Here is a 13,352-nt window from a genome sequence, read left to right on the forward strand (position 1 = left end):
CTGGGATCTTATTGTGGGGTGCACAGATCGCTCGTATTTATGTCAGCATATGTCTGGAAGGCCCGTTGGAGTCTCGACAAGATCACAGTCACACCACACTGATATTAAAGGTGAACTGAATTATTGTTACCGGGAAAGGTGGAGGTTGGGGAGAGGCTGGAGGAAAGAGAAAAAAAATAATGACATATCTGCAGCACCTTCTCTTTTGAAGGATTTTAATGCTCTCTATAAACTAGAGGCCCAATTTTTTCCTCAGTGCTATGAGGCTCACAAGGCCAGAACTGGGCTACATGTCAGCCCTACGGTAGGCTGCACACATTGCATAGCAAAGCTGCATGATAGCTTAGGGAAAGAAATAGAGAATAAGCCTTGTATCCAAATGAAACCACGGAGGTATGGGGAGGTACTGTTTAAAGCAGGCAAACTGGGGTTATGCAAGTTGGGATTTGGTTGATATACTTTAACTGCAGAAATCTTAATACAACATAAAGGAACCTTCACTTCCAATACGGCCCTTTTCGCAGATGACGGCACTAACATAATAATTATTTTAAAACACACTAGAGTGTAGATCATCAGGTTTAGTTCTATTCCTCGGGAATCCTGATACAATACCCCTTCCTTCTGATCGAAACAGAAAAATATTATTAGACAACAGATCCTCAACAGCACATGCTGTGAGGCTACGCTGACTTATACCTGCTGAAGAGCTGGTCCTACAAGACCGTTTGTCCTTTTATTGAAACTACTGGAGAGGGAGGTTGCTCAACACAAATCTGCATTTTATTTTATTTTTTGCATAACAAGTTTCAGCCGCAGGTCACTGTGATAGTTTAAGTTTTGTTTATTAATGCTTTTGTACCTCCCCAACTGGCTAACATTTACAGCTCCCATCATACCGAATGGGCTATTAGGCTCATTGAAATTGAGAACAAAGAGGCAATGAGTTGCTCTCCTCTCATTTCAGAAGTGGTGCGCCTTCCTGAATTACCAATAACTAGACACTTCTATTCTTCCAGCCCTGGTCTCCCCACGTTTACTTATATGTTGTAAACTATATGCTGTACCGATTCCTTCAGAGGATGTGCTTGTTATAACCAAAGAGCACTACCAGGAAAAGTGTTAACTGCTGTCACAGTTTCACACTTGGCTATTGCATGAAACTGAGAAATGCTGGTATGAGTAACACACTCGTGGCATCTACTGGTATGTGTTTAATGAACTAAGAAATACTTTGCTTTTGTTACTGCTGTAGGAAGGGGACTCTCAGCAGCTCTGTACAGCAGGAAGACCAATAGTCACAAAAATTATTAATGATTTTGAATGCCTCGATTTTCAGGGCCCAACTGAAATCTTAAAGGGGCTTCTCTTTCTGAAAGTGCTGAGCCCCTATGTCTGACAAATCAGGTCCCTTTAAGCCTTCTCAAAAACTGAGCCACCAAAAAAATCACTTCTTAAAATTCAAGCCAGTTACATTTAAAGAAACTTCTAGAGCAGTGGTGAGCAACCTGCGGCCCATCAGGGTAATCTGATTGAAGGTCACGACACATTTTGCAGATGTTGACCATCCGCAGGCATGGCCCCCCACAGCTCCCAGTGGCCGCGGTTCACCGTTCTTGGTCAATGGGAGCTGCGGGAAGTGGCAGAGACGTGCTGGCTGCTGCTTCCCACAGCTCCGATTGGCCGGGAATGGCGAACCATGGCCACTGGGAGATCGGAGGGGCCGTGCTTGTGGATGGTCAGCGTTAACAAAATGTCCTGCGGCCCACAATCAGATTACCCTGATGGGCCACAGGTTGCCCACCCCTGTTCTAGAAGATGGGGAGAAAAATGTTTCTTATAAAGAAACAGAGAAGTACAGCACAGAAAAGCTTAATGTTCTGTTTGAAAATTATCAGCTCATTTAAGATATGACTATGTATTAACCTGGTCACTATACTACACTGGCCTCTCTCATTTGTCAGGTAAAGGGGAACCTTATCCACAGTCACACTGCAGAAATAGCAATCCTGCTGCTGTTACTCATGCACAAAAGGGACAAGAGTGGGATTCACACAAGAAAACAGCTTTTGGCTTACAACAAAAGACTCACATCTATGGACAACACCAAGAAACATGCAAACACTTGAAAAACCTGAATAGAACAACCGCAAAAAAGACTTCAAAACTTAATCTCTCTTTTCCCACCACCGAAGGCATCACTTAAATAAAACCTGGGCATAGCTTCTGATTCATGCTTTAATGACTTGTGGTCCTTTGGAGAAAGAGGTGTGAAGAGGGATTTCCTTGTCCTTTGTTTAGGCTTTAAAGTTGGTTCAGTTTCAGAGGCACTAGACACTCTTGACATTGAGTTTCCATTGTAACAGATCTCTTAGCTGTCCTGTTCCACTTTGTTTTCTCTCCTTTGAGGTCCAAGTTCAAATGCTGGAAACTGGGAAGTCTCTGGGACCAATATGTCCGATAGGAAATGAATAGCTCCCGCCATGCCTGAAACATACAAACTGATTTCTTAGTTTATTTTTAAATTCTTAAGCTATTGTAATATCAGTCAGAATTTAACCAGATATCGGAACCCATTTTAAAACCTCCATCCAGCAACCTGCTCTGAGCAGGGGGGATCCTTATGTCCACATGGAGCCCCAAAGCCACTGGGATTTTGCAAGGGTGCAAGTTTTCACCTGTATGGATCCAACTGCAGGACTGAGGCCTTAAATTGTGCACGCTATGGGGCACTCTGGATCTGCAAAGAGTCTGGCACATTTTTGACACTACCTCAACCTAGATCAATAATCAAAGAGCCTATTATCCTAATTTCGATTGTGTCTATGATACCTCACCTCACATGCTTCATGGTGCTATTATATGACTGTATCACAATGATGTATTTTATGCAAGATGGGTCGTGTAAGGTGTCATTGGAAAAGTTATGATTTGCTGAATATGGATTATCCTATTTGTATGCATGTATCATTTTTGTATCTGAAGTTATAAATACTGACTATGTATATGTGCTTGAAATGTAGTTACACCTGGATAATGCCCACTAAACAAGATGCTTTCAGTCCAGATAGCTGGTTGGAAGGCCTATTCAGTAGGATGAGCAGATGTCCCGATTTTATAGGGATAGTCCTGATTTTTGGGTCCTCTTTTTATATAGGCTCCTATTACCCCTCCTCCTGGCCCATTTTTTCACATTTGCTGTCTGGTCATCCTACTATTCAGGGCAATGAGGCATTAGGGAAAATAATAGGCATTAGAAGAAACTTATCTCTCACCTGGTAAGAACACTTCCTGGGAACACTCCAGACAGCCCGTAAGTAATGGCTGCTATGACTCTGCAAGAACATGTGACCAGGTCATATGATTCTGGACTCCACCTTGGGATGTCAGTATTTCTCCACAAACTGGTCTGGGAACCAAATTTTAAAACAAAGAGTTCCCGCCATATGCAAAAGCTATATATGGCAGGGAGTGACATCATCTGTGGTTCTTCCCTCCCCACTCAAGAAGACTCCTGGAAACACCCAAGTAAAAAGACTGAACTCAGGGAAGTGCTGGACCCAGGCTAAAGGAATCTCTAGCTTCTGTATGAAGACTTGAGAAACCCAAGCTGTAAAGCTAATATAGCTTGTGCCTTAAGAATCTACAAGTCTGCCTGTACCATCAGTTAAGGTGAGAATCTGCTATTCAGATCCAATCTATCTAGTATATTAAGCTTAAATTGCATTTCTGTTTAGTTGCTAGGTAATCTGCTTCCATCGGTTTGCTGTCACTTATAATCTATCTTTTGTAGTTAATAAATTTATTTGCTGTTTTAATCTAAACAGTGAGTTTGGAGTGAAGTGTGTGGGAACCTTAACTCAGAGGGGCTGTTGCACATTCCTCTCCATATTGTGTGTGGGGGGGTGGGGGGGAAACACTATGAGCTTATGCTGTACGGTTCCCTGTGCAGCGCGAGATGGTATCATTTTGGGTTTATGCTCCAGAGGGGGTATGTGCCTGGGGAGCTGAGAGTTACCTTGGCTGTAGCCTTTCTACTGCTGGTACATGCAGTGGCTAGTCAGAGAGCCTGCATGCAACTGCAGTTGGGTGTGTCCCTACCTATGTGTATGTTGGTGGAAGTGTAAGACCGGGAGTGTGTCTGCAGTTTGTCACAGCAGCACAGTGTGACAGGGAGCTCAGGCTGGTAGGTCAGAGGGCTCAGCGGTATCATAGTTCCTGGTGGCACCCCAGGGGTAACCTGTCACAGTGTCTCCAGAGGAGCAACTTTAAATTGGGGGGGGGGGGAGGGGAGTCACCATTCTTTTCTGAACCCTGGTTTATCATAATAAATGTCACCAATTCCATCCCACTAGATAAACAAGATATTAATATATTTATTGTTATCAGGAAGATAGTGCCCAGAGGCCCTAATCAACCTCAAGGCGCAGTTGTGCAAGGTCTCATACAAATACATGGTATTAATGCAAGTAAAATTTGGATTCCATGAATGATGAAAGAATCTTAGCATTTTAGAGCTACTACTGGTATTCTGTGAAGACATCAGTAATGTTTTCTAAATGGAGTTCTGCCATTACTGATGTATAGTATGTAATCTTGTTAATGTTGCAGTTTAATCACTTCTTAAAAACAATTTTTAAATGACCACCTTAAAAACAAAACTAAAAATTCTCACTTCAAACCCATTGTATTTGGATTTTTAAAAACTTGAAACTATTTCTTTACCTTTTCCAGAAATGAATTATATGGGAGAGGCTGCTGCAGAGTTCTAACAAGGAAGGACCTTAAAGAGATAAGTCACTCAAAGTGTGCTACAATGGATCAGAAAGCCTATGGCTGTCAGAGGAGTTTATACATATGGAGTACATGCTTATTTATTGGCATAGCATCACCCTGTATCATCTTCACTTACTGTACAGTAGTTCTTTATTGAAGAAGTATCTCCTAATGTGGAAGGCACTCCATTATTTAAACTGAATGCCCAATGTGAAACAATATGGGCATTATGTATTAGACAATTTTTAAAAAAACACCCCCAAAAATTCTATAGCTCCCCCTCCCCCCAAGAAAGAATCTGTCAGCATCTCCACGCAGGGTTCCAACATCTAACACTAACAACCCAGTTACAGGCCCTGATTCATGACAGCACTTAAGTATGTGCTTAACTTTAAGTAATGGAACTTTAGCATATGCTTAAAGACATGCTTAAACATTCCCCTGAATAGCAAAGTTTTCCTGATTCAGAGTCTCGGATGCTCAATAAAAATTGATATATTAAAAAATCTTCTCTTCCTACTAGGCCCAAGTATCACCCTACAATGTCAAATGCAGCTCCTAGTGACTTCAGCAGAAAGAGAGAGAGCACACACGAGAGAAAGTGTGCGCGCACAAGAGAGGGGCAATTTGACTCAGACTTGAAAAAAATTTAGACAGAGAGAGGGAAAAAAAAAAGAAAGAAAGAAAACTTGGCAACGTTCCTCCAAATTGTAACTTCCATTTTTTGTAGCTACGGGTCACATTAACCCCAAGACAGCCCTGAGTGGCTTTCTTTCTGCATCATGTTCTCAGTGAGTTTCTAAGATTTTATTCTACAAATAACTCCAAGGGTGACTTTGCTTCCACTACATATAAAGATACAGTCACGATTGCTGCAGAAAGCAGCAGTTAATTCAGGGCACCATATCAGAAATATGAACACTATAATCATATTCTTTACCCCAACTGCATTTGGAAGAGGTGCACAAAACAGCTGCTGACACAAAAGGCCTTAGCTTGCATTGCTATTCTAAAAAACACCCCTATAAAACCCTCTGTAATTCCTCACACTTGTGATAGGTGGTGCATTAGGTTCACTTTCAAAGAACAGCAAAGCTATTTTAAAGCCTTTTAAGGGCGAAGATCATTTGTTCTGTTTTGAGTTTGCAAAAGATAAGGATTTACAAGAGAGCGTTAGAAAAAATATAATCTCTACTTTTCTACTTGTTCATTGTAGAACAGTGGTTTTCAAACTAGGGCCGCCGCTTGTTCAGGGAAAGCCCCTGGCGGGCCTGGCCAGTTTGTTTAGCTGCCACGTCTGCAGGTTCAGTCAATCCCGGCTTCTGCTGGTCGTGGTTCGCCGCTCCAGGCCAATGGGGGCTGCAGGAAGGGTGGCCAGCACATCCTTCAGCCTGCGCCGCTTCCCGGAGCCCCATTGGCCTGGAGCGGTGAACCACGGCTAGTAGGAGCCGCAACTGGCTGAACCTGCAGACATGGCAGCTAAACAAACTGGCCAGGCCCACGAGGGGCTTTCCCTGAACAAGTGGCGGCCCTAGTTTGAGAACCACTGTTGTAGAATATTTAAGTGACACAGGAAGGCCTTTAATCAAAAGATGGCATTTCTTTTCTTTAGCTGTGTGGATGAATTTGGTTAATATTGGTGCTCAAGAAAGGACTTTGTCAAAGAAACAAACTACTGATCTGCAATGCTGTTGCAATTCCAGTCTGACGCTCTCTCAGTAATTATGATTTATAGGGTAGTTCTGTGATGCACAACAACTATCCAACTGCCCATAAAAGGAAAACATAACAGCTTTTCTGACTTCCAGTCATGTGCCTTACCACAAGATTGTCCTTCTTCCTAATACAACCCAGCCTGCAACAACAATACTTTACCTTCAAACAGAGAGTAGGGTCGGTCAGGAATACGACATCCATGTGCGCCATACTCTAAACACCACTCTGCAAACTGTCGGAGAGAGGGAAAAAGAAGAAGGAAAACAGAGTGGCTTAAATGTGTACGTATACAGATGCAAGCTTGGACAGCAGCACATAAAGACGCCTTTTAATATATAGAAAATACAATGAGGCTCAAGCAGAGAAACAAACTGGAATCATTATCCAAGATTAAATTGTCCTGCCTCAACTAGGCTAAGACTTCAATTAGTTTTCAGGAAACTGAAAATGCAGATTAACTGAAATCCACTACATGGCGACACAGTTTAATTAGTGGGGCAGATTTTACTTATACTTTTCACTTAAATTTTTTTGGGGGAGGAAGTGGGAGAAGAAATAATGGAAAGAGAAGGAAATAAAAATGTTGCAAGAATATGTTTGTATGTCAATTTGAAGGGCAAGCAGAGAATGCACCATAATAGCAACAATTTCTCCCTCTCCCTGCTAATGTATCCTTGCGGTCATGAGTAATGCCCATTAATCACATTTCTGTGTCCTTACATTGCTCGCACTTCAATTTAGAATATTTAATATTTCAACAGCCATTACGTTACTTACCTTATTTTGTCCACCCTGAGCATTATAGTAAATCGTTATAAATACAATTGGATCATTAAGATTGTCAATCTTTTGTTTTCAAGAACTTTCCATTTTCTGCCTCAACTGTCCAGAGGGCACCATTGAAAACTGTATCCCATATGCCTGATTAACCATAGTTGGTATACTTTGTATACGGAATGCTACAAGTACTGGGCTAACATTAATTACTTGCAAATTGCATTTGGAAACATTTTAACAGCAATGACAGTCTAAAAAGCTCTTTTACGGCCTCTCAGAAGCAACATATGTGGATCTCACCTACTCCCCTAGTCTCTCCATGTGCTTTGCTTTTCTAACATGTTTCAACTCCGAGTCCTCTATTACTGGAGCAGTCCTGCAAAGCACCTATTTAAACAAATTTCCCCTGTAATTTGAACAAGCTTATAGAGAATAGCTTTTCCTTCTCAGCAGAGGTCACCATTGCTCCATTTGTACTAGAGTCTAGCTATAGCATTTTTTTTTTTGTCATTTGGTTCTGCTGCACCCAACGACAACAGTCAAGAGACCAGACCAAGAATCAATTAATAAGAAGCAAAAGGAAAGTCTCACTCCCCCCCCTTGTTCCTCCCACATACTCCTGAAAAATAACTCCTTCATTTAGTGAGAGAGGGGTGATGCTTTTAGAAAAAAGACAAAGTATTAGAACTCATCTCAAATAATTGTTAGGCTCAATTCTCCCCTCAGTTATGCAGGTGTAACTCCCACAAAAGTCTACAAATTACTCCCCCTGTAATGGAGAGCAGAATTAGACTTCTGTCTGCAAAAAGTGTTTCTAAGCTTAATGACTTCTCATGACATCCATTAAAGGTAAAGTATCATTATTATTCTGGGAATGAAAGCAGAGGTTAAGTGACTTGCTGAAAGCCTCTGAGGCAAACCAGTATCAGAGCTGGATTGTAAGTCAAAAAGTTCCCAGCTCCAAGTCAGGGAGCCGAGGAAGAAGAGAGCAGGAAGAGAGAAAGCCAGGCAGGCATCTTCATCAAGAAAGCAGCTTAAGGTGCTATCTAGTTTCCACCCAAATGGACTTTCTGACTTCAAAAATTCGTTTGTGTTAAAAATGCTTTTACTCTCACTGAGATTCTGTTTCAGACTGCTAATTAGGTGACTGAAGGGGTGAAGGCATCATCTACCTCTGACCACTACTTAGTCTTTCCATTTTATATTGTTACAACTTTATTCAGAAGAAAAAAATTTTCAACAATCCCAGATACACAAGGCCCAGAAGATCAGAGGTACCTATAGCCACTGGCAGACAAGTTTATTCAACTAATGGGACAATCTGTTGCAAGCCCAACAAAAAACACATTAAATAGCTGTATTATTTGAAAAGTCAGAAGACTGAAGCATTCAGGCAAGTGATCTCTCTCTGACTCAATAACTCCCAACCCTTGATCTCTTCCAAGTCCCTTTTAACAGTGCATGAAATAGCCAACAAGCAGCTGCACCGTTATCAAAGATTCTTGGGTGGATTCTCTGTCTTCAGCCTCGTGCTTTCAGTGTGATCAGATACTGTGGTGACAGGAGCCATACAATTATCTAGATCAATAGGTGTAAGTGTCCAGTCACACTGGGTATCTTGTTGCATACAGGAGAGATTTTGCAAACTGCCTTAGCACTTTTGAAAGTCTTTCCTTTAAATGCATCAAAGAATTCTGTGACACCTTATAGCCTAACGGACGTATTGGAGCATGAGCTTTCGTGGGTGAATACCCACTTCGTCAGATGTATGTAGTGAAAATTTCCAGGGGCAGGTGTGTGTGTGTGTGTGTGTGTGTATATATAGTAGATAATATACTATATATCTATATATATATAATTATATGCATCATGCAAGCAGAGGCAAGCTAGAGATAATGAGGTTAGTTCATAGGAAAGGATGAGGCCTCTCTTCTACAGCTGAGGTGTGAAAACGCAAGGAGGAACAACTGCTTTTTTGGTAGTTGGCAAGCCATTCCAGTCTGTTTATCGAGGCTGATGGTGTAATTCTGCAGATGAAACTGAAGCTCAGCAGTTTTCTTGAATCTGGTACTGAGGTTTTTTTGCTGCAGGATGCTACCTTCTAAATCTGTCATTGTGTATCTAGGGCAACTGAGTGTTCTGACTACAGTTTTTGTATATTGCCATTCCTTATGTGATTGTGTGTCATTATCCTTTTCGTAGTGGCACTGTCAGTTTGGAAATGTAATAGCAGAAGGGCATTGGCGGGGGCACTCTATCTTTTCATTGGTGGGTGAAGGTGAATGACCAGTGTGGTGTGGCTGATCTGGTTAGGTCTGTGATGGTTCGCTGGTGTAGATATGTGGGCAGAGTTGGCATCGAGGTTTGTTGCATGGATTGGTTCCTGAGCTAGAGTTACTATGGTGCAGTGTGTAGTTACTGGTGAGAATATGCTTCAGGTTGGCAAGCTATCTGTGGGTGTGGACAGGCCTGCCACCCAAGGCCTGTGAAAGTGAGGAATCATTGTCCAGGATGGGTTGTAGATCCCTGATGATGCGTTGGAGGGGTCCCTTAAATGTTAAAGACACTTAAAATTGTTAAAAATGCTAAATGCTTCAGAGCATTGGAGACTCCAGGACGCAAGGTGGCTGTAATATATTACCAGATATTACAATCATCCCACAAAGGGCATATGACAAAACTTAACCTGATTAGAAAAGGAGGAGAGTGGTCCAGGGGTAAGGGCATGAGCCTGGGAGTGGAAGAACTTGGATTTGATATCTTATATGGCCTTGGGCAAGTCATAGTCTCCCTGTGCCTCAGTTCCCCATCTGTAACATGGGATTAATAGCACTTCCCTAACTCACAGGGGTGTTGTGAGGATAAAGATAAATTAGAACTCAAAACAGTACAGAAAAGGGCAACAAAATTGATTAAGGGTATGGAACAATTTGCATATGAGGAGAGATTACAAAGACTGGGACTGTTCATCTTAAATCTATAAAATCATAAATGGTGAAGAGCAGTGGTTCTCAACCAGGGCTACACGTACCCTTGAGGTTACTCGGAGGTCTTCCCAGGGGTACATCAACTCATCTAAATATTTTCCTAGTTTTACGATAGGCTACATAAAAAGCACTAGCAAAGTCAGTACAAACTAACATTTCATACAGACAGTGACTTGTTTATACTGCTCTATATCCTATACGCTGAAATGCAAGTACAATATTTATATTCCAGTTGATTTATTTTATAATCATATAGTAAAAATGAGAAAGTACGCAATGTTTCAGTAATAGTGTGCTGTGACACTTTTGTGTTTTTATGTCTGATTTTGTAAACAAGTAGATTTTAAGTGAGGTGAAGCTTGGGGGTATGTAAGACAAATCGGACGCCTGAAAGAGGTACAGTAGTAGTAGTCTGGAAAGGCTGAGGGCCACTGGTGTACAGAAAGTGAATAAGGAAGTGTTATTTACCCCTTTAAGTAAAACAAGAACCAGGGGTCAACCAACGAAATCAACATAGGGAAGTTCCTTGCACAATGCACAATGAACCTGTGGAGCTCGTTGCCAGGGGATGTTGTAAAGGCCAAAATTATAACTGGGCTCAAAAAAGAATTGGATAAGTTCGAGGAGGATAGGGTCCACCAATGCTATTAGCCTAGATGGTCAGGGATGCAACCCCACGCTCTGAGTGTCCCTAAGCCAGTGACTGCCAGAAATTGGGACTGGATGACAGGGGAATGGATTGCTCGTTAATTGCCCTGTTCTGTTCATTCCCTCTGAAGCATCAGGCTCTGGCCACTACTGGAAATCAGGATACTAGGCTAGATGGACCATTGATCTGACCCAATATGGCTGTTTTTATGTTCTTAAAAACACCGAAGGATGCAGCAGGTCAGACTAGATGATCATAATGGTCCCTTCTGACCTTAAAAAGTCTATGATTCTATGATTGTGAGGCACTCAGACATTATGGTGATGGAGGCTACATAAAGTACCTAAGATAGATTGTGTTAGATGTGGTCAAGACAGATCGACCTACAGACATTACACATGCTATGTGACTGCAAGTGATTTATACAATTGTTTAGATCTACATCTCTAATGCCACTCTCCTTCAAATCATGCTGCTTCCCTGGACGAATCCAGAGCTGGAAGACAGGAAGTCCTGAGGTCTGATACCAGCTAAGGCTCTGGCTTGCTGGGCACTACGGTAAATATCAGAGGATATAGGCAAACAGAGGGTCAACAGTTTTAAAAAACTTTCAACTGTTCCACAGTGAAATTATCGGAAACCACACACAGCCTCTGTACAGATGGCCACTGCTGATTTGAAGACAGTTGGGAGACTATTTTTCAAATTTCCTGTTGAAGTATTTTAAATAGTCTCAGACTATACAGAAAGGTCTACGATTGTCTAATTAACTTCAGGGAGTTACGGCTCATAATACCCTGGTAAGATATGAAAACAGAGGCACAGAGCTCAGATGACTTTCCCAAGATCACAAAGGAAGCAATATGTCAGAGCAAGGATTAGCTCTCAAAGCAGTACTCAGACCATGGGGCTCTCGAGCGTAGCAAAAAGTAATCAACTTATTTTACATACATTAAAATCTAATCCATATGATTCAGAGTTCTAGAACCCCTAGGTAACAACTAGTGTGCAAACCAATAAACCAAAGTATAATAATTACAGGCCACTGAACAGTACATGCTAGATCTGATGTATCCCATAGCGAATATCACAAGGGAATACAAATGGCATATTTTTAATATCATAATAGAACATTGGTTAGCTACATTTAGAGCAGGTATCATCTTTTCAGGTCATTCCTATTTCTGATTCTAAACACTCTCTACATTTTGAGAATTAAAAGTTACAGGTAGCACAGAAATATTATTCCTTTTTATTGTATGAGGGTATGTGATGTTTGCAATTATCATACAGAAATTAATACATGATTGTAGCCAGCAGAGAAGAAGCAATGCAGTAAATCCCACCTTGCAGGCCCGGTAGAGATACTTTTTGTCCTCAGTTAGGTGATAGAGAGATAAGAAGGAGTAGCCATTGCCAGCGGTCCCATGGCAGATTCCATACCCTTTCCTCAGCAAACCTCTCTGCCAGATGACATCACTGCAGTCCATGGCATCCTTCAAATATTTATCCTCTTTAAAGGTCTATGGAATAAGAAAAACACGCAAATTCAACCAACCTACCCAGCAACAGAGAAAGGGAGTGGAGAATGGGGCAAGTTTCATCTGTTCTTTAGCTATTTATAATCCATCCATCATGGCAATAATTTTGGTCTCTTACCAGACTGCTTCCCCTCCTGTGCAAGATAAAAGAAAATTAAGACTTTATGAATCTGAAAGCATGATCAAAAGAAAAACACAAGATCATGGAATAACAAGGTTGGAAGGGACCTCAGGAGGTCATCTAGTCCAATGCCCTGCTCAAAGCAGGACCAGTCCCCAGATTTTTACCCCAGACTTGTAAATGGCCCCCTCAAGGATTGAGCTCACACAACCTTGGGCTTAGTAGGCTAGTGCTCTAAACCACTGAGCTATCCCTCCCCCCAAATTGTGTGTGTGACTTCAGCTCTTTAGTGATTTCAGCTGTTAATAGGGGGCCCCCACTGCTGGTGCACTCAGAACCACTTGCCCAAAAGTAGGATTAATGCTTAGACCTGGGAATCAGTGATTTGAGCTCTGCAGCATGTAACAAGAAGCCTAAGCTCTGTTATTATACAATGCAGAGAGAAGGGGTCAAAGCAGTGTTTACAGCCCTCAGAAGGCACCCAGACTTCCAGGTACACATACCTGTTCCCCACCTCTCTCTCGGTATCAGTATCTTCAATTCTAGATTCTCTCTATAGTCCACATTTATCATCTGTCTCAAGAGTTCTCACTCTCCTTTTTTCACTACTCCTCCCTCCTCCAAGTTGTGACTGTGTTTGATTTAAACTTGAAATACAAAAGACTTATTCTAATTAGATTCATGTAACAGATGGGGGCACACGGGGTTTCAGCCCCAACCCTTCTGGTTGATGTCATGGTGACTTCTGGCCAAGGGCAGGTCCTCCCTGTTTCTACACTGAAACG

The 13,352-nt window shown here is 41.8% G+C and overlaps 2 protein-coding genes across 4 annotated transcripts in view; both read right to left on the reverse strand.

Annotated features, from left to right (window-relative positions):
- EGFR (epidermal growth factor receptor) overlaps positions 1-13,352 on the reverse strand; it is a 516,130-nt gene that overhangs the window by 147,555 nt on the left and 355,223 nt on the right. The gene's annotated exons all lie outside the window — the stretch shown is intronic.
- The window catches only part of LANCL2 (LanC like glutathione S-transferase 2), a 55,694-nt gene continuing 43,103 nt past the window's right edge, over positions 762-13,352 (reverse strand). The window contains exons 7-10 of one of the 3 annotated variants that reach the window (XR_012655249.1): positions 12,252-12,428; positions 6,652-6,724; positions 1,751-2,487; positions 762-1,590 (exon numbers count right to left, since the gene is read on the reverse strand). Coding sequence is in view for 1 of the 3 variants with exons in the window: in XM_032793481.2 (XP_032649372.1) it covers positions 2,372-2,487; positions 6,652-6,724; positions 12,252-12,428 (366 nt within the window). In the remaining 2 variants the exon portion in view is untranslated. Of the gene's footprint in view, positions 2,488-6,651; positions 6,725-12,251; positions 12,429-13,352 lie in introns of those variants that run through there. The other 2 variants (XM_032793481.2, XR_012655248.1) reach the window with 2 other exon arrangements.

This window comes from Chelonoidis abingdonii, chromosome 2 (genome assembly GCF_003597395.2).
Source record: "Chelonoidis abingdonii isolate Lonesome George chromosome 2, CheloAbing_2.0, whole genome shotgun sequence".
NCBI classification, from domain to species: Eukaryota; Metazoa; Chordata; order Testudines; family Testudinidae; genus Chelonoidis; species Chelonoidis abingdonii.